General features: G+C 38.7%; 1 protein-coding gene across 3 annotated transcripts in view; it reads right to left on the reverse strand.

Moving 5' to 3' along the window:
• Positions 1-22,644, reverse strand: part of LOC128701878 (organic cation transporter protein) — a 181,164-nt gene that overhangs the window by 94,784 nt on the left and 63,736 nt on the right. For all 3 annotated transcript variants that reach the window (XM_053795846.2, XM_053795845.2, XM_053795844.2), the window contains exon 5: positions 15,707-15,875. In XM_053795846.2, coding sequence (XP_053651821.2) covers positions 15,707-15,875 — 169 coding nt within the window. The remainder of the gene's footprint in view (positions 1-15,706; positions 15,876-22,644) is intronic.

Genomic DNA, 22,644 nt, shown 5'->3' on the forward strand with positions numbered 1-22,644 from the left:
TGTATTGGTAGATAAAAGACTGTTGAGTAGACTTCAGGATGTACATGTTTATAGAGGGGCCACAGATATATCAGATCACTTTCTAGTTGTAGCTACACTGAGAGTAAAAGGTAGATGGGATACAAGGAGAATAGAAGCATCAGGGAAGAGAGAGGTGAAGGTTTATAAACTAAAAGAGGAGGCAGTTAGGGTAAGATATAAACAGCTATTGGAGGATAGATGGGCTAATGAGAGCATAGGCAATGGGGTCGAAGAGGTATGGGGTAGGTTTAAAAATGTAGTGTTAGAGTGTACAGCAGAAGTTTGTGGTTACAGGAAAGTGGGTGCAGGAGGGAAGAGGAGCGATTGGTGGAATGATGATGTAAAGAGAGTAGTAAAGGAGAAAAAGTTAGCATATGAGAAGTTTTTACAAAGTAGAAGTGATGCAAGGAGGGAAGAGTATATGGAGAAAAAGAGAGAGGTTAAGGGAGTGGTGAAGCAATGTAAAAAGAGAGCAAATGAGAGAGTGGGTGAGATGTTATCAACAAATTTTGTTGAAAATAAGAAAAAGTTTTGGAGTGAGATTAACAAGTTAAGAAAGCCTAGAGAACAAATGGATTTGTCAGTTAAAAATAGGAGAGGAGAGTTATTAAATGGAGAGTTAGAGGTATTGGGAAGATGGAGGGAATATTTTGAGGAATTGTTAAATGTTGATGAAGATAGGGAAGCTGTGATTTCGTGTATAGGGCAAGGAGGAATAACATCTTGTAGGAGTGAGGAAGAGCCAGTTGTGAGTGTGGGGGAAGTTCCTGAGGCAGTAGGTAAAATGAAAGGGGGTAAGGCAGCCGGGATTGATGGGATAAATATAGAAATGTTAAAAGCAGGTGGGGATATAGTTTTGGAGTGGTTGGTGCAATTATTTAATAAATGTATGGAAGAGGGTAAGGTACCTAGGGATTGGCAGAGAGCATGCATAGTTCCTTTGTATAAAGGCAAAGGGGATAAAAGAGAGTGCAAAAATTATAGGGGGATAAGTCTGTTGAGTGTACCTGGTAAAGTGTATGGTAGAGTTATAATTGAAAGAATTAAGAGTAAGACGGAGAATAGGATAGCAGATGAACAAGGAGGCTTTAGGAAAGGTAGGGGGTGTGTGGACCAGGTGTTTACAGTGAAACATATAAGTGAACAGTATTTAGATAAGGCTAAAGAGGTCTTTGTGGCATTTATGGATTTGGAAAAGGCGTATGACAGGGTGGATATGGGGGCAATGTGGCAGATGTTGCAAGTGTATGGTGTAGGAGGTAGGTTACTGAAAGCAGTGAAGAGTTTTTACGAGGATAGTGAGGCTCAAGTTAGAGTATGTAGGAAAGAGGGAAATTTTTTCCCAGTAAAAGTAGGCCTTAGACAAGAATGTGTGATGTCACCGTGGTTGTTTAATATATTTATAGATGGGGTTGTAAGAGAAGTAAATACGAGGGTCTTGGCAAGAGGCGTGGAGTTAAAAGATAAAGAATCACACACAAAGTGGGAGTTGTCACAGCTGCTCTTTGCTGATGACACTGTGCTCTTGGGAGATTCTGAAGAGAAGTTGCAGAGATGGGTGGATGAATTTGGTAGGGTGTACAAAAGAAGAAAATTAAAGGTGAATACAGGAAAGAGTAAGGTTATGAGGATAACAAAAAGATTAGGTGATGAAAGATTGAATATCAGATTGGAGGGAGAGAGTATGGAGGAGGTGAACTTATTCAGATATTTGGGAGTGGACGTGTCAGCGGATGGGTCTATGAAAGATGAGGTGAATCATAGAATTGATGAGGGAAAAAGAGTGAGTGGTGCACTTAGGAGTATGTGGAGACAAAGAACTTTGTCCTTGGAGGCAAAGAGGGGAATGTATGAGAGTATAGTTTTACCAACGCTCTTATATGGGTGTGAAGCGTGGGTGATGAATGTTGCAGCGAGGAGAAGGCTGGAGGCAGTGGAGATGTCATGTCTGAGGGCAATGTGTGGTGTGAATATAATGCAGAGAATTCGTAGTTTGGAAGTTAGGAGGAGGTGCGGGATTACCAAAACTGTTGTCCAGAGGGCTGAGGAAGGGTTGTTGAGGTTGTTCGGACATGTAGAGAGAATGGAGCGAAACAGAATGACTTCAAGAGTGTATCAGTCTGTAGTGGAAGGAAGGCGGGGTAGGGGTCGGCCTAGGAAAGGTTTGAGGGAGGGGGTAAAGGAGGTTTTGTGTGCGAGGTGCTTGGACTTCCAGCAGGCATGCATGAGCGTGTTTGATAGGAGTGAATGGAGACAAATGGTTTTTAATACTTGACGTGCTGTTGGAGTGTGAGCAAAGTAACATTTATGAAGGGGTTCAGGGAAACCGGCAGGCCGGACTTGAGTCCTGGAGATGGGAAGTACAGTGCCTGCACTCTGAAGGACTGGTGTTAATGTTGCAGTTTAAAAACTGTAGTGTAAAGCACCCTTCTGGCAAGACAGTGATGGAGTGAATGATGGTGAAAGTTTTTCTTTTTCTGGCCACCCTGCCTTGGTGGGAATCGGCCAGTGTGATAATAAAAAAAATATATATATATATATATATATATATATATATATATATATATATATATATATATATATATATATATATATATATATATATATATATATATATATATATGTAGTAGGTTGGTAGACAGCAACCACCCAGGGAAGTACTACCATCCTGCCAGATGACTGTGAAACAGAAACCTGTAACTGTTTTGCATGATGGTAGGATTGCTGGTGTCTTTTTCTGTCTCATAAACACGCTAGATTACAGGGATATCTTGCTACTCCAACTTATACTTTCGTCACACTTCACAGACATGCACATGCATATATATATATACATACATCTAGGTTTTTCTCCTTTTTCTACATAGCTCTTGTTCTTCTTTATTTCTTCTATTGTCCATGGGGAAGTGGAAAAGCATCTTTCCTCCGTAAGCCATGCGTGTCGTATGAGGCGACTAAAATGCCGGGAGCAATGGGCTAGTAACCCCTTCTCCTGTAGACATTTACTAAACAAGAGAAGAAGAAAAACTTTATAAAACTGGGATGCTTGAATGTGCGTGGATGTAGTGTAGATGACAAGAAACAGATGATTGCTGATGTTATGAATGAAAAGAAGTTGGATGTCCTGGCCCTAAGCGAAACAAAGCTGAAGGGGGTAGGGGAGTTTCGGTGGGGGGAAATAAATGGGATTAAATCTAGAGTATCTGAGAGAGTTAGAGCAACGGAAGGGGTAGCAGTAATGTTGAGTGATCAGTTATGGAAGGAGAAAAGAGAATATGAATGTGTAAAGGCAAGAATTATGTGGATTAAAGTAAAGGTTGTATGCGAGAAGTGGGTCATAATAAGCGTGTATGCACCTGGAGAAGAGAGGAATGTAGAGGAGAGAGAGAGATTTTGGGAGATGTTAAGTGAATGTATAGGAGCCTTTGAACCAAGTGAGAGAGTAATTGTGGTAGGGGACCTGAATGCTAAAGTAGGAGAAACTTTTAGAGAGGGTGTGGTAGGTAAGTTTGGGGTGCCAGGTGTAAATGATAATGGGAGCCCTTTGATCGAACTTTGTATGGAAAGGGGTTTAGTTATAGGTAATACATATTTTAAGAAAAAGAGGATAAATAAGTATACAAGATATGATGCAGGGCGAAATGACAGTAGTTTGTTGGATTATGTATTGGTAGATAAAAGACTGTTGAGTAGACTTCAGGATGTACATGTTTACAGAGGGGCCACAGATATATCAGATCACTTTCTAGTTGTAGCTACACTGAGAGTAAAAGGTAGATGGGACACAAGGAGAATAGAAGCATCAGGGAAGAGAGAGGTGAAGGTTTATAAACTAAAAGAGGAGGCAGTTAGGGAAAGATATAAACAGCTATTGGAGGATAGATGGGCTAATGAGAGCATAGGCAATGGGGTCGAAGAGGTATGGGGTAGGTTTAAAAATGTAGTGTTAGAGTGTTCAGCAGAAGTTTGTGGTTACAGGAAAGTGGGTGCAGGAGGGAAGAGGAGCGATTGGTGGAATGATGATGTAAAGAGAGTAGTAAGGGAGAAAAAGTTAGCATATGAGAAGTTTTTACAAAGTAGAAGTGATGCAAGGAGGGAAGAGTATATGGAGAAAAAGAGAGAGGTTAAGAGAGTGGTGAAGCAATGTAAAGAGAGAGCAAATGAGAGAGTGGGTGAGATGTTATCAACAAATTTTGTTGAAAATAAGAAAAAGTTTTGGAGTGAGATTAACAAGTTAAGGAAGCCTAGAGAACAAATGGATTTGTCAGTTAAAATTAGGAGAGGAGAGTTATTAAATGGAGAGTTAGAGGTATTGGGAAGATGGAGGGAATATTTTGAGGAATTGTTAAATGTTGATGAAGATAGGGAAGCTGTGATTTCGTGTATAGGGCAAGGAGGAATAACATCTTGTAGGAGTGAGGAAGAGCCAGTTGTGAGTGTGGGGGAAGTTCGTGAGGCAGTAGGTAAAATGAAAGGGGGTAAGGCAGCCGGGATTGATGGGATAAAGGTAGAAATGTTAAAAGCAGGTGGGGATATAGTTTTGGAGTGGTTGGTGCAATTATTTAATAAATGTATGGAAGAGGGTAAGGTACCTAGGGATTGGCAGAGAGCATGCATAGTTCCTTTGTATAAAGGCAAAGGGGACAAAGGAGAGTGCAAAAATTATAGGGGGATAAGTCTGATGAGTATACCTGGTAAAGTGTATGGTAGAGTTATTATTGAAAGAATTAAAAGTAAGACGGAGAATAGGATAGCAGATGAACAAGAAGGCTTTAGGAAAGGTAGGGGGTGTGTGGTCCATGTGTTTACAGTGAAACATATAAGTGAACAGTATTTAGATAAGGCTAAAGAGGTCTTTGTGGCATTTATGGATTTGGAAAAGGCGTATGACAGGGTGGATAGGGGGGCAATGTGGCAGATGTTGCAAGTGTATGGTGTAGGAGGTAGGTTACTGAAAGCAGTGAAGAGTTTTTACGAGGATAGTGAGGCTCAAGTTAGAGTATGTAGGAAAGAGGGAAATTTTTTCCCAGTAAAAGTAGGCCTTAGACAAGGATGTGTGATGTCACCGTGGTTGTTTAATATATTTATAGATGGGGTTGTAAGAGAAGTAAATACGAGGGTCTTGGCAAGAGGCGTGGAGTTAAAAGATAAAGAATCACACACAAAGTGGGAGTTGTCACAGCTGCTCTTTGCTGATGACACTGTGCTCTTGGGAGATTCTGAAGAGAAGTTGCAGAGATTGGTGGATGAATTTGGTAGGGTGTGCAAAAGAAGAAAATTAAAGGTGAATACAGGAAAGAGTAAGGTTATGAGGATAACAAAAAGATTAGGTGATGAAAGATTGAATATCAGATTGGAGGGAGAGAGTATGGAGGAGGTGAACGTATTCAGATATTTGGGAGTGGACGTGTCAGCGGATGGGTCTATGAAAGAAGAGGTGAATCATAGAATTGATGAGGGAAAAAGAGTGAGTGGTGCACTTAGGAGTCTGTGGAGACAAAGAACTTTGTCCTTGGAGGCAAAGAGGGGAATGTATGAGAGTATAGTTTTACCAACGCTCTTATATGGGTGTGAAGCGTGGGTGATGAATGTTGCAGCGAGGAGAAGGCTGGAGGCAGTGGAGATGTCATGTCTGAGGGCAATGTGTGGTGTGAATATAATGCAGAGAATTCGTAGTTTGGAAGTTAGGAGGAGGTGCGGGATTACCAAAACTGTTGTCCAGAGGGCTGAGGAAGGGTTGTTGAGGTGGTTCGGACATGTAGAGAGAATGGAGCGAAACAGAATGACTTCAAGAGTGTGTCAGTCTGTAGTGGAAGGAAGGCGGGGTAGGTGTCGGCCTAGGAAAGGTTGGAGGGAGGGGGTAAAGGAGGTTTTGTGTGCGAGGGGCTTGGACTTCCAGCAGGCATGCATGAGCGTGTTTGATAGGAGTGAATGGAGACAAATGGTTTTTAATACTTGACGTGCTGTTGGAGTGTGAGCAAAGTAACATTTATGAAGGGGTTCAGGGAAACCGGCAGGCCGGACTTGAGTCCTGGAGATGGGAAGTACAGTGCCTGCACTCTGAAGGACTGGTGTTAATGTTGCAGTTTAAAAACTGTAGTGTAAAGCACCCTTCTGGCAAGACAGTGATGGAGTGAATGATGGTGAAAGTTTTTCTTTTTCTGGCCACCCTGCCTTGGTGGGAATAGGCCAGTGTGATAATAATAAAAAAATATATATATATATATATATATATATATATATATATATATATATATATATATATATATATATATATATATATATATATAGGTAGTAGGTTGGTAGACAGCAACCACCCAGGGAAGTACTACCATCCTGCCAGATGACTGTGAAACAGAAACCTGTAACTGTTTTGCATGATGGTAGGATTGCTGGTGTCTTTTTCTGTCTCATAAACACGCTAGATTACAGGGATATCTTGCTACTCCAACTTATACTTTCGTCACACTTCACAGACATGCACATGCATATATATATACATACATCTAGGTTTTTCTCCTTTTTCTACATAGCTCTTGTTCTTCTTTATTTCTTCTATTGTCCATGGGGAAGTGGAAAAGAATCTTTCCTCACTAAGCCATGCGTGTCGTATGAGGAGACTAAAATGCCGGGAGCAATGGGCTAGTAACCCCTTCTCCTGTAGACATTTACTAAACAAGAGAAGAAGAAAAACTTTATAAAACTGGGATGCTTGAATGTGCGTGGATGTAGTGTAGATGACAAGAAACAGATGATTGCTGATGTTATGAATGAAAAGAAGTTGGATGTCCTGGCCCTAAGCGAAACAAAGCTGAAGGGGGTAGGGGAGTTTCGGTGGGGGGAAATAAATGGGATTAAATCTAGAGTATCTGAGAGAGTTAGAGCAACGGAAGGGGTAGCAGTAATGTTGAATGATCAGTTATGGAAGAAGAAAAGAGAATATGAATGTGTAAATGCAAGAATTATGTGGATTAAAGTAAAGGTTGTATGCGAGAAGTGGGTCATAATAAGCGTGTATGCACCTGGAGAAGAGAGGAATGTAGAGGAGAGAGAGAGATTTTGGGAGATGTTAAGTGAATGTATAGGAGCCTTTGAACCAAGTGAGAGAGTAATTGTGGTAGGGGACCTGAATGCTAAAGTAGGAGAAACTTTTAGAGAGGGTGTGGTAGGTAAGTTTGGGGTGCCAGGTGTAAATGATAATGGGAGCCCTTTGATCGAACTTTGTATGGAAAGGGGTTTAGTTATAGGTAATACATATTTTAAGAAAAAGAGGATAAATAAGTATACAAGATATGATGTAGGGCGAAATGACAGTAGTTTGTTGGATTATGTATTGGTAGATAAAAGACTGTTGAGTAGACTTCAGGATGTACATGTTTACAGAGGGGCCACAGATATATCAGATCACTTTCTAGTTGTAGCTACACTGAGAGTAAAAGGTAGATGGGACACAAGGAGAATAGAAGCATCAGGGAAGAGAGAGGTGAAGGTTTATAAACTAAAAGAGGAGGCAGTTAGGGAAAGATATAAACAGCTATTGGAGGATAGATGGGCTAATGAGAGCATAGGCAATGGGGTCGAAGAGGTATGGGGTAGGTTTAAAAATGTAGTGTTAGAGTGTTCAGCAGAAGTTTGTGGTTACAGGAAAGTGGGTGTGGGAGGGAAGAGGAGCGATTGTTGGAATGATGATGTAAAGAGAGTAGTAAGAGAGAAAAAGTTAGCATATGAAAAGTTTTTATAAAGTAGAAGTGATGCAAGGAGGGAAGAGTATATGGAGAAAAAGAGAGAGGTTAAGAGAGTGGTGAAGCAATGTAAAGAGAGAGCAAATGAGAGAGTGGGTGAGATGTTATCAACAAATTTTGTTGAAAATAAGAAAAAGTTTTGGAGTGAGATTAACATGTTAAGGAAGCCTAGAGAACAAATGGATTTGTCAGTTAAAATTAGGAGAGGAGAGTTATTAAATGGAGAGTTAGAGGTATTGGGAAGATGGAGGGAATATTTTGAGGAATTGTTAAATGTTGATGAAGATAGGGAAGCTGTGATTTCGTGTATAGGGCAAGGAGGAATAACATCTTGTAGGAGTGAGGAAGAGCCAGTTGTGAGTGTGGGGGAAGTTCCTGAGGCAGTAGGTAAAATGAAAGGGGGTAAGGCAGCCGGGATTGATGGGATAAAGGTAGAAATGTTAAAAGCAGGTGGGGATATAGTTTTGGAGTGGTTGGTGCAATTATTTAATAAATGTATGGAAGAGGGTAAGGTACCTAGGGATTGGCAGAGAGCATGCATAGTTCCTTTGTATAAAGGCAAAGGGGACAAAGGAGAGTGCAAAAATTATAGGGGGATAAGTCTGATGAGTATACCTGGTAAAGTGTATGGTAGAGTTATTATTGAAAGAATTAAAAGTAAGACGGAGAATAGGATAGCAGATGAACAAGAAGGCTTTAGGAAAGGTAGGGGGTGTGTGGACCAGGTGTTTACAGTGAAACATATAAGTGAACAGTATTTAGATAAGGCTAAAGAGGTCTTTGTGGCATTTATGGATTTGGAAAAGGCGAAAGACAGGGTGGATAGGGGGGCAATGTGGCAGATGTTGCAGGTGTATGGTGTAGGAGATAGGTTACTGAAAGCAGTGAAGAGTTTTTACGAGGATAGTGAGGCTCAAGTTAGAGTACTTAGGAAAGAGGGAAATTATTTCCCAGTAAAAGTAGGCCTTAGACAAGGATGTGTGATGTCACCGTGGTTGTTTAATATATTTATAGATGGGGTTGTAAGAGAAGTAAATGCGAGGGTCTTGACAAGAGGCGTGGAGTTAAAAGATAAAGAATCACACATAAAGTGGGAGTTGTCACAGTTGCTCTTTGCTGATGACACTGTGCTCTTGGGAGATTCTGAAGAGAAGTTGCAGAGATTGGTGGATGAATTTGGTAGGGTGTGCAAAAGAAGAAAATTAAAAGTGAATACAGGAAAGAGTAAGGTTATGAGGATAACAAAAATATTAGGTGATGAAAGATTGGATATCAGATTGGAGGGAGAGAGTATGGAGGAGGTGAATGTATTCAGATATTTGGGAGTGGACGTGTCAGCGGATGGGTCTATGAAGGATGAGGTGAATCATAGAATTGATGAGGGGAAAAGGGTGAGTGGTGCACTTAGGAGTCTGTGGAGACAAAGAACTTTGTCCTTAGAGGCAAGGAGGGGAATGTATGAGAGTATAGTTTTACCAACACTCTTATATGGGTGTGAAGCATGGGTGATGAATGTTGCAGCGAGGAGAATGTGTGGTGTGAATATAATGCAAAGAATTCGTAGTTTGGAAGTTAGGAGGAGATGCGGGATTACCAAAACTGTTGTCCAGAGGGCTGAGGAAGGGTTGTTGAGGTGGTTCGGACATGTAGAGAGAATGGAGCGAAACAGAATGACTTCAAGAGTGTATCAGTCTGTAGTGGAAGGAAGGCGGGGTAGGGGTCGGCCTAGGAAAGGTTGGAGGGAGGGGGTAAAGGAGGTTTTGTGTGCGAGGGGCTTGGACTTCCAGCAGGCGTGCGTGAGCGTGTTTGATAGGAGTGAATGGAGACGAATGGTTTTTAATACTTGACGTGCTGTTGGAGTGTGAGCAAAGTAACATTTATGAAGGGGTTCAGGGAAACCGGCAGGCCGGACTTGAGTCCTAGAGATGGGAAGTACTGTGCCTGCACTCTGAAGGAGGGGTGTTAATGTTGCAATTTAAAAAACTGTAGTGTAAAGCACCCTTTTGGAAAGACAGTGATGGAGTGAATGATGGTGAAAGTTTTTCTTTTTCGGGCCACCCTGCCTTGGTGGGAATCCGCCAGTGTGATAATATATATATATATATATATATATATATATATATATATATATATATATATATATATATATATATATATATATATATATATATATGTATGTATACAAACACTGATCTCTGGCTGAAGGAGACTCGAACCTACGAACCTTGGAACAAGGTACGCAGTGCTTTACCAATCTACCCACACTGGACCAATACCTTGGAGTCAAGCTTGCGCTAGACTTTGATCCAAGGCAGCCAGCTTTCAGGGAGAAGGCTTACAGCGCAAGCTGGACTCCAAGGTATTCGTCCAGTGTGGGTAGATTGGTAAAGTACTGCGTACCTTGTTCCAAGGTTCGTAGGTTCGAGTCTCCTTCAGCCAGAGATCAGTGTTTGTGTATATTTCGCCTGCTCTTGCGAATTCCTTGCATTGTTAATATCTCTAGTAAGGCTGATGCATGCAGGGGATGAGATGAAAAGCTGTAAGCCTTCTCCCTGAAAGCTGGCTGGCTTGGATCAAAGTCTAGCGCAAGCTGGACTCCAAGGTATTGGTCCAGTGTGGGTAGATTGGTAAAGCACTGAGTACCTTGTTCCAAGGTTCGTAGGTTCGAGTCTCCTTCAGCCAGAGATCAGTGTTTGTGTATATTTCGCCTGCTCTTGCGATATAGATACTCAAAAATTAGGGACAAAGGAATTAATGTACAATTGCTATGGATCCCATCACACATTGGATTACTCCTTCATGATAAAGTTGATATGTTAGCCAAGAAGAGTATCGAGAAGGAGAATGTAGAATATAACTTTGGTATAACTGTATCTAGCATTAGGAATAATATTAGGAGAGAAGTAAATAATGAAAATGATTGTTATAGGAATGCAGTTAGAAGCCTGAGTAGATCTATAACCCACTATGATAACAAGAACGTAGATAAGTATGTTTATGGAGCAACTTGCAATGTGAACAGACTGACTGATGTTGTAGTGGCCAGGCTTAGGCTTGGTTACAAGTACTTCTGGCAGTTTGGGAGACACACAGATGATTATCAAACTAAATGTAAATTATGTGATCAGGCATATGGTCACTCTCTTGAACACTATGTGCTTAATTGTCCACTTATTGAGGAATACAGAGACAGACAGTATAATAACCTATGTGACATGTCAAGATATCTTATTAATGAAAATAAGATACCAGATATACTAAGCAAATTTCCTAAATTTGCTTGTAACAGATAAGTGAACTATAGATATGTAGATATAAATCCATATGTATTCCTGTTAACCCTTTGGGGCCTAGTTCCTAGGCGTTTTGTGTATCCATATGCTCTCGCGCTACCGTCCAAAGGATGGATATGGGGTGCACAATAAACTAGCCACTTCGGTGGCAAAATCTAAATCTAAATCTTGCGAATTCCTTGCATATATATATATATATATATATATATATATATATATATATATATATATATATATATATATATATATATATATATATATATATATATATATATATATATATATATATATATATTTATATATATATATTCAAAACAACCACTCTGAAAGAATAGAGAAATTCCAAGCGCCTTCGTGACTACTCACATTATCAAGGAACTATGAAAGTAAAGCATCCAAGGAAGGTATATAAGGGGTCCGGCCAGCACCTCACTATCAGATCCCACAACGGTTAAACACCTGACGTGCGCCGGCCCAACTGGACAGGTCCTTTGCACAACCACCTACAACCTATTCTACCCAAGAAAATTTTTAAAATTATTATTTGTCCAGTGTATTATTAAATTCTTCCCAAATTCTATTAATTATAAATGGATCTAATTTATATAAACCAAAGGAAATATTCATATTATTGTCAAAACTGCTTTTTATGAAACAAGATTCAATTATATTCCTGTTGACCATGGACTTGCTTGATACTACTTTCTCAACTTTTTGAAAATCAATTGGATGGTTAAAAACTCTTACATGAATAAATAGAGCATTGGAATCTTGCCCAGTTCTAATGTTATATTTATGTTGTTTTAATCTTAGTTCGAGATTTTTACCAGTTTGACTGTAATAAACTTTATCGCAAATTTTACAAGGAATCTTATAGACACATCCATCCATCCATCCTAGCTGCTCTAGGTTTTGGCCTAAGTTTTGCAACTTCAAAAAAAAGTTAATAATGTTGAAATTGCAAAAGCCTTTTGTAACTTTGAAAAATTTTCTGATTTGTCCTCTGATGAAATTAATATTAGTAAAGGAATGGTATATAGCTCTATGTTGAAACCAAACATTCCCAATTGCCCTCAAAGATTCTTTAAGGCTTATGATACACTTAATAACAATAAAAATTTGCTCCTTACTAAAGCAGACAAAATAAATGCAATAGTAATTATGAAAGAAAATGATTACCAAGAAAAATTTAATAATCTCTTAGATGATACTGAAACCTACTCGAAACTTAGGAGAAATCCCCTAGAAACCGTTAACAGCAATTTCAATAAAACAATAAACCTTCTACTGAAAGGCAAAGATGAATTAGTCAAACAATTTACTTCCACTAATCCATCTTTACCTTACATGTATGGACTAATAAAAACACACAAACCAGGGAATCAAGTCAGACCAATTATTAGCTCCATAGGGTCAGTTTCATATAAATTATCCAAATGGCTTGTTAATATTTTGAGCCCTATTGTTGGCAAAATTTCTAACATTAATGTTAAAAACAACATAGACTTAGTTGATAAATTAAGCTCCTTGACAGACTTAAATGATTTTAACATGGTTAGTTTTGATGTTACTTCCTTGTTTACGAAAGTTCCTGTTGATGATTTATTAAGTTTCTTATCTGAAGAACTCGTTAAGTATGATTTACCATTGCCAGTTCCTACTATCATTAAACTTATTAAATTTTGCATTGTTGATGCAAAATTTGTATTTAATGATAAGTTTTACACTCAGAAGTTTGTTATGGCAATGGGAAATCCTCTTTCACCTGTTCTTAGTAACCTATACATGGAATTTTTTGAAACAAGATTGCTTAACACAATTCTCCCTAATAGAGCTAAATGGTTCAGATATGTTGATGATATTTTGTGTCTTATGCCCAAAAATGTAGATATACACCATTTCCTTGGAAAATTAAATAGCTTAGCCCATTCCATAAACTTTACTGTTGAGTTTGAAGAAAATAACTCATTACCTTTTCTAGATGTTTTAATTATTAAGGGTAATAATGAATTCAAATTTAAAATTTACAGAAAACCTACAAGTAACTGTTCCTATGTCCACTATTATTCTTCGCATCAAGATAGAGTCAAACTGTCTGTTTTCTCATCAATGTTTTTGAGAGCTTTACGAATTTGTAGTCCAGAGTTCATAGACGAGGAAATATCCAAAATTTATGAAATAGGTAATGATTTAAAATACCCAAGAAATGTAATTGATAAATCTTTTAAAGTTGCTAGAAATACTTTTTACAATCCAAAAAGGGACAACCAGCCTTATTCAACTAAAAATATGTTGGTTCTCCCTTACCATGAAAACTTGGTTGATATGCCTTCTCTTCTTAAGACTTTTAATATTAAAGTTGTATTCAAAAATCTTGATACAGTAAAAAAACTTTTGATAAAGAATTCCCCCCAAAATGCTGATGGATGTGTCTATAAGATTCCTTGTAAAATTTGCGATAAAGTTTATTACGGTCAAACTGGTAAAACTCTCGAACTAAGATTAAAACAACATAAATATAGCATTAGAACTGGACAAGATTCCAATGCTCTATTTATTCATGTAAGAGATTTTAACCATCCAATTGATTTTCAAAAAGTTGAGAAAGTAGTATCAAGCAAATCCATGGTCGACAGGAATATAATTGAATCTTGTTTCATAAAAAGCAGTTTTGACAATAATATGAATATTTCCTTGGTTTATATAAATTAGATCCATTTATAATTAATAGAATTTGGGAAGAATTTAATAATACACTGGACAAATAATAATTTTTAAATTTTCTTGGGTAGAATAGTTTGTTGGTGGTTGTGCAAAGGACCTGTCCAGTTGGGCCGGCGCACGTCAGGTGTTTAACCGTTGTGGGATCTGATAGTGAGGTGCTGGCCAGACCCCTTATATACCTTCCTTGGATGCTTTACTTTCATAGTTCCTTGATAATGTGAGTAGTCACGAAAGCGCTTGGAATTTCTCTATTCTTTCAGAGTGGTTGCTTTGCATATTCTGAAATCACCTGTTTACTGTGATCTTATTGCATATATATATATATATATATATATATATATATATATATATATATATATATATATATATATATATATATATATATATATATATATATATATATATATATGTCGTGACGAATAGGTAAAATTAATAAATTAACGAGACCTCATTTAAAATTAGTCCTTTCTAAAAAAAATTTCATATACGTTTAAAAATATATTTTTTCATTTATTCTCATGTAAAAATTAACAAATTTGCACCAAAAGAATTTTAGATAAGTTACCTTAACCTTATTATAACAAGCGCAATTTACTTTAGCGCCAGCCAGCCAAATATGGTTTAAATAGGTTTACAATAATTTAATAATAAACACCATGAAATCTGTTTTTTTTTCCGTAGGTTCGCAATGGTTCTTTGAGATATTATTGTTTGCACAAATTTTCGCTTTCTTTATTCGGCAAGAAGAGCGTTGCTGTTTAAGCTGAAATCGGAATTTTTACTTATACGGTGCGACATACATCTAATAAATATATGATTGGCAAACCTGGGACATGTCACCAAAAAGCGGCATAAGATTTGCATTCAGGAAAACACAAAAGTGGTGCAAATCTGAAGCCGATCAGATGAGTCATTCTCCAGTTATTGCACTGATTCCAATGATTCAAAATTCTTGTTTTTTTTTTTACATCTTTCATCAATAAACACCTAAATACCAGGTTCTCTCCTGGTTCTAAGGCGCATCAGTCATTGAATACTGAAGCTTTTACAGGAGGTAAACTGAAAACTTCTTAGATTTAACTAGAGAAAGATATTCACAATATTTTCTACTTAAGAATCGTCTAATCTGAATATTTGATTTTACTCTCCGCTGTACTCGATTTTTTTTTTCACTTTTTTTGAACGTTTGAAGGAATGCCACTCAAGATTTTGCAAATTATCCGAGCCATTCTAGAATGCTGGGAATAATTTATATAACTTTAGTAATGGTGCACATGAACATGCCAATTGTTCCAGGAATTTGGTCCTCGTTACCGTACACAAGTGTTGAATGATGCTTTCTCCAGTTTGGAATGAAATAAAATAAAAAGATGGTGGATAAAAATCAGGCAACCTATTTAAAGCACCTAAACCATACCACGGGCGGGATTAGAACCTGCAGTCGTATCATTACGATTTCGCGAGTCAAGTTAAAGCACCCATTAGGGATACATAATAATAACCTAATACAAATATTAATAATGAATAGTTCATACAGGTCATGCACTGTCTAGTGTATACACAGACTTCCATTTTCTAACATGTCTGTGACTCACGAAATAGTAATAACACAACTGCAAACAAATCATGGAATGGGAGTGACATGAACCCATGGCAAGTGAGTGCTATAACTCACAAGCCAGTGAATGGTTAAACCACTGACCTGTGAGATTTAGGACTTACGTGTCATGGGTTTAAACCTCAGTTGTTTCTTGATTTACTTATGTGACATATGAAACTAAACATATAAAATGTGTGACATATAGGTTGGAAAGCAGAAGTAACTGTAGCATTTGCTCTTAATATATATACAAACAATAAGTATCAAGTGTGTAAGAGTTAAGCTGGAAAACATTTGCAAATGATGCATATATAATCTGTACACACCAAGCATAAGATGTAAGCAAGACAGCAGGGGCAGTGATAGCAACTTGCAGCCATCGCCAGTCCCTGATGAAGATAGCCAACACTCCAGTCATCGCTTCACCAAGTGCATATGATATCTGAATGTTGATTCCACAAAATGTGCGCCAATTAACACCAATAAACTCCACAACTGGAAAAAATGGGAATAAAAAAATAATTACAAGTATTATTGAGCATTTCTGGCTTGCAAATTTTCCAATGAAACATTTTCTAATGATTATGTGATTTTTTGCATTAATATTTAATAAGGAAACAAAAGTTGTTTACATCTTCTAAAGAGTATCGCTGTTCTTTTGCAGATGACACCCGAATTTGCATAACAGTGTCCTCCATTGAAGACATTGCAAGACTCCAGGTGGACATCAACCAAATCTTTAAATGGGCTGCAGAAAACAATATGAAGTTCAATGCTGAGAAATTTCAATTACTCCTATATGGAAACCTTGAGGAAATTAAAACTTCATCGTATTATAACACAAATTCCAACCACACAATAGAGCGATCAACTGACGTCAAAGACCTGGGGGTGATCATGTCAGAGGATCTCACCTTCAAGGACCATAACATTGTATCAATCACATCTGTTGGAAAAATGACAGGATGAATAATGAGAACCTTCAAAACTAGGGATGCCAAGTCCATGATGACACTCTTCAGGTCGCTTGTTCTATCTAGGCTGGAATATTGCTGCACACTAACAGCATTTTTTAAGGTAAGTGAAATTGCTGACCTAGAAAATGTACAGAGAACCTTCCCAACACACATAACTGCGATAAAACACCTTAGTTACTGGGAACGCTTGAAGTTCTTCAACCTGTACTCCCTAGAACGCAGGCGGGAGAGATACATGATTATATACACTTGGAAAATCCTAGAAGGATTAGTACCAAACTTGCACACGAAAATCACTCCCTACGAAATCAAAAGACTCGGCAGACGATGCAACATCCCCCCCAATGAAAAGCAGGGGTGTCACTAGCACGTTAAAAACAACACAGTAAGCGTCAAGGGACCAAGACCGTTCAATTGCCTCCCAGCATACATAAGGGGGATTACCAATAGACCCCTGGCTGTCTTCAAGCAGGCACTGGACAGGCACCTAAAATCGGTACCTGCCCAGCCGGCCTGTGGTTCGTGCGTTGGATTACTTGCGGCCAGCAGTAGCAGCCTCGTTGGTCAAACTCTGATCCACCATGAGGCCTGGTCACAGACCGGGCGGCGGGGACGTTGACCCCTGGAACTCCAGGTATACTCCAGGTATTTGTTAAAATATTTAATGGATGATAGTATACAGGTGATATTCAGCATTAATTACCCCAAGTGTAGTCGAGTAGTTTTAAATCCCAATGAATTAATTATTAACTTTCATTTATCTTGTGTAAGAAACAAAATATATTGTTCATATAGTGTTTATAATATATTACATTCATCACATTCATCACATTCATCACATTCATCACATTCATCACATTCATCACATTCATCACAGACTACACTGTTATCTACACTGAAGAAGCAAATGACTTAAAATGTAAAGTAATATGACTGAATATACTGTATAAGGGTGTCTTTCCTTAATTACAGGTAAATAAATTGCTTAATTCAGTGTTACATATAACACTGCATTCAACACATATTATATCAGAAATGTTTACGTTGTAATAAAGAACACAACAAGAATTTAGTCACAATATACAACATGACAAATTTTTGCAGAGATCATAAACAATGATCTAATTTGTGCCTAGACAAGTTCATGAATATAAGAACATAAGCAAGGACGAACACTGCAGCAGGCCTGTTGGCCCATACTAGGCAGGTCCTTCACAAATCCATCCCACTAACAATATTTGCCCAACCCAATATTCAACGCTACCCAAGCAATAAGCTTTGATAAATATATTTACTCATGTGCAATTCCCACTCAGATCCAACCCATCTCATTCATGTATTAATCCAACCTATATTTTAAACTACCAAAGGTTTTTGCTTCAATAACCTTACTAGGCAGACTGTTCTACTCATCAACTACCCAGTTTCCTAACCAATACTTTCTTTTATCCTTTCTAAAGCTAAACTTATCTAATTTGGATCCATTATTGCGAGTTCTCTCATGAAGAGATATCCTCAAGACCTTATTTATATCCCCATTGTTAATACCCATCTTCCACTTATACACTTCGATCATGTCTTCCCTCATTCTTCGACTTACAAATGAATGTAATTTAAGGGACTTCAGTCTTTCCTATGGAAGATTGTGACATCACACATCCTTGTCTAAGGCCAACTTTTACTTGGGAATAATCTCCGCCATGCAGTTATATCTTCGATATTTTCCTTGAAGCACTATCCTTCCAGTGAATATACCCAATCAACCATATATCAATTCCCAGCCTCAAGGTGCCTTCCAGATAGAATATTGGATGTTGATAACTATGATGAGAACTTTCTGCAATAAGTATCCCAAAGACTGGGATGAATGGATACTTCCATCGTTTTATGGAGGCCGAGAGGTTATAACCTATTTTAAAATGTGTAAAGCCCCTCCTTGTGAGAACCGATGTCGGCTTTCTATGGAGCATAGGTGGATAAAGCCATTTGTCTTCTCTCTACCTCCCCCACTGTTATCAAGGAGAAGTTTGTTCTGTATTATCTGACCTCACATAGACTGTACTGCACATAACATCAAATGAAACAGCAGTATGATAGGACACCAGAACCTTGGTACTTTACTCCAGATGATTTTGTTATTGCACAGTGAGTAATTCATAGCCGCACTTTATACATTAGTTATTAAGAGGAAAGTTATTATTGCAATTGTGAGGTTTTTCTCTGCAAAAAATAAGATCTGCCTACACCTTCCATATTGATTATCAAATGGTATACAATACCGACAGGTTGGTAGATAAGACACATAGGCAACATTTAGGCAACTTTATTCCGAAACGTTTCGCCTACACAGTAGGCTTCTTCAGTCGAGTACAGAAAGTAGGGGGAGCAGTAGAGATGTGAAGACGATGCAATCAGTCCATCACCCTTGAAGTCGCAGATTTGAGGTTGTCAGTCCCACAGCCTGGAGAAGTTCAGTTCCATAGTCTGGAACTAACTGAAGATCAAGTGACAGTGTTGAGACTTAAATACTATCTTCAGTTAGTTCCAGACTTTGGAACTGAACTTCTCCAGACTGAGGGACTGACAACCTCAAATCTATGACTTCAAGGGTGATGGACTGATTACATCGTCTTCACATCTCTACTGCTCCCGCCTACTTTCTGTACTCGACTGAAGAAGCCTATTGTGTAGGCGAAACGTTTCGGAATAAAGTTGCCTAAATGTTGCCTATGTGTCTTATCTACCAACCTTCCATATTAAACACCTAAAGTTTTATCTTCGTTCTGCTTAACTTCCAACATCAGGTAATTTGAAGGAACACTGGAACCATTTGTACTATACGATTTCAGCTACAAAATGGGAAGCATAGATCTTGTGCAACTCTTCCCCCATTTTATCCTGATTCCACCCGATGAGTTGAGGTGAAGTTCAAAATCTTTCATATGCTGAGCAACTTGCCAGAGAAGGGAGCCTAATAATAATATTAATCTATATTTCTACAAATACATACTATATAGAAAGCAGCTTGTTATGCAGATTATTTCGAGGAAATTAGGTAAAATTTTGTCTCAGGATGAGACCAACGCCAGCCGGCTAACATCCAGGTACCTCTTTACTGCTGTGTGATCAGGGACACCAGGTATCTTAAGGAAACATGCCCCAATGTTTCCACTCGTACTGGGGATCGAACCACGGATCTCTTCTTTGATGATGTGCCGAGATATGAATTTGGAACCTTACAAACAGGAAGCTTTTTGAGAGAATTTGAGTTCAAATAATGGAAACGGCGGGGCTTGAACCCATGACAAGTGAGTAGTTAAACTCGCACGCCATTGCATTAACCATTCTTCCAGTTGGCTCCAATAAGATTAATTCTGCTAGGTATATTTTTATACACCAAAGGGAGGGTAATATAAACACATAAACAGTACAATGTGATCCTTTATTGACAACGTGTCGCCCACACAGTGAGCTTTATCAAGTCACAAACAGATCTGTTTGTGACTTGATAAAGCCCACTGTGTGGGCGACACGTTGTCAATAAAGGATCACATTGTACTGCTTATGTGTTTATATTTCATTGTGTTGGTATTTTATACCATTTATTTCCAAAAGGAGGGTAGCATGGGCCCCAGTGTGACCATAAATGCAGGTTTTAACAGGCGAATCACCAGCATGGTTAGATATGGTGTAGATATGGCCTGCACACTTTGCCGTAATGTGATAACCATTTAGGAACAAGCAAAAAGACAACAGAAAATAAATTAATATATTTCCTTCACCAAAAAATAAGCTAGTATATACAATATATATAGCCTATGTACAGTATTTAGTAATATACAGTGAGACAAAGGTAAGCATAAGAAATGCTAATCAATGAGGCAAGTGCAAGTGCAAGACGCGATTAAACTGTGGCGACCAGAAGGGAAAGCAAGTCTGCCAAAAGTTGTTTATGAGTGAACGAATTTACTTCAGAGCTTCGGCGAACTTCCATGTGACTGGATGGTTGAACTAAGGTACTGGTATAACGACAGGGCACCTGATCGTTAAACTCTTAGCACCTGGTTTGCTGTTCGGGAGGCATGCCAATGTGGGTGTGTGATATATACCAAATTAAATGTAACAAACTTTTAGCATCCCACACAGAAAAAGGCCATTCAAATCCGAGACTGCGTCCCTTCACAGCATCCACTTTTTCCAACACAACTCTATTCCTTAAACTACCAATGATGTAAATTTATACCAACAGTAAAACAGTCAATGATGTAAATTTGTACCTAAATTCTAGCTCCTCCAAAATTGCCACGATCGGTCGGTTAAATCCTATATCAGAAAAAACGTGTCTGTGCGGTGGATGGGTGCAGTATAGATAAATCCTGACGTGCGTGAAGCTTTTTTATGGAGCTCTTGAAAGCCATTAATTCTGAGGACAGTCATGAGGACACTGGAAACGTCCAGAAAAACTAATCAGATGCTGATGTCCACAGTCCTTCCACTTCTGGGTCTCACAACCAAAAATCAACAGACAATGCAAGAGGAAATTATTTTTTTTAGTCGTTTTGGCCAAATATATAAGCAGGGAGAATGAGATAGTGATTAGGACTTTGGTGTCGATGAGACGATTATTGTTTCTGACGATAGTGACACGGAATGTGCAGTGATGTACAAGGTGGAGAAGCGTGTCATGTGTTGCAACGAGCCTACAGTTACCATCACTTAACAATGTGCAGAGATGTACTAGGTGGAGAAGCATGTCATGTGTTGCAACGAGCCTACAGTTACCATCACTTAAGAATGTGCAGAGATGTACTAGGTGGAGAAGCATGTCATGTGTGACAACGAACCTACAGTTACCATCACTTAACAGTTTGCAGTGATGTACTAGGTGGAGAAGCTTGCCATGTGCCACAACGAACCTACAGTTACCATCACTTAACAATGTGCAGTGATGCACTAGGTGGAGAAGCGTGTCATGTGTCATAACGAACCTACAGTTACCATCACCTAACAATATGCAGTGATGTACTAGGTGGAGAAGCGTGTCATGCGTCACAACGAACCTACAGTTACCATAATTTAACAATGTGCAGTGATGCACTAGGTGGAGAAGCGTGTCATGTGTCATAACGAATCTACAGTTACCATCACCTAACAATGTGCAGTGATGTACTAGGTGGAGAAGCGTGTCATGTGTCATAACGAATCTACAGTTACCATCACCTAACAATGTGCAGTGATGCACTAGGTGGAGAAGCGTGTCATGTGTCATAACGAACCTACAGTTACCATCACCTAACAATGTGCAGTGATGTACTAGGTGGAGAAGCGTGTCATGTGTCATAACGAACCTACAGTTACCATCAGCTAACAATGTGCAGTGATGTACTAGGTGGAGAAGCGTGTCATGTGTCACAACGAACCTACAGTTACCATAACTTAACAATCATGGTGGATGTGACATAAGGTTGAGCAGGAGGTCACGATGACCATTGCAACACCTACCATCCCAAACACCACCAGCTGCACCACAAGCACCACCAGCTGCACCACAGGTACCACCAGCTGCACCACAAGTACCATCAGCTGCACCACAAGCACTACCAGCTGTGCCACAAGTACCACCAGCTGCGCCACAAGCTACAAATTTGATGACTCAGACAGTGCAACTGCAGACTCTTAAACGTTTTCTTTGATGCAGCTTACTTTTTGCCAAACAAATACATTTTACATGCTTCGAAAAACAAACCCAGATGTTTCAATACGATCACACCTGCATGAATGTTTCAACAGGATCACACCTGCATGAATGTTTCAACACGATCACACCTGCATGAATGTTTCAACACGATCACACCTGCATGAATGTTTCAACACGATCACACCTGCATGAATGTTTCAACAGGATCACACCTGCATGAATGTTTCAACACGATCACACCTGCATGAATGTTTCAACACGATCACACCTGCATGAATGTTTCAACACGATCACACCTGCATGAATGTTTCAACACGATCACACCTGCATGAATGTTTCAACACGATCACACCTGCATGAATGTTTCAACACGATCACACCTGCATGAATGCTTCAGCACGATCACACCTGCATGAATGAAGGGACACCACTGTTGCAGAAATGTATCTGATTTTACCATTATAATCAAGCAATATGTACATTAAAACATTACTGCTCATTAATGGACAACAACATGAATCAGTTTCGTCGAAACTGATTCCTGTTGATTTTGTATTTGTTGCATATATCTGACAAGACATCCTGGCAA

This window comes from Cherax quadricarinatus, chromosome 69 (genome assembly GCF_038502225.1).
Source record: "Cherax quadricarinatus isolate ZL_2023a chromosome 69, ASM3850222v1, whole genome shotgun sequence".
NCBI lineage: Eukaryota > Metazoa > Arthropoda > Malacostraca > Decapoda > Parastacidae > Cherax > Cherax quadricarinatus.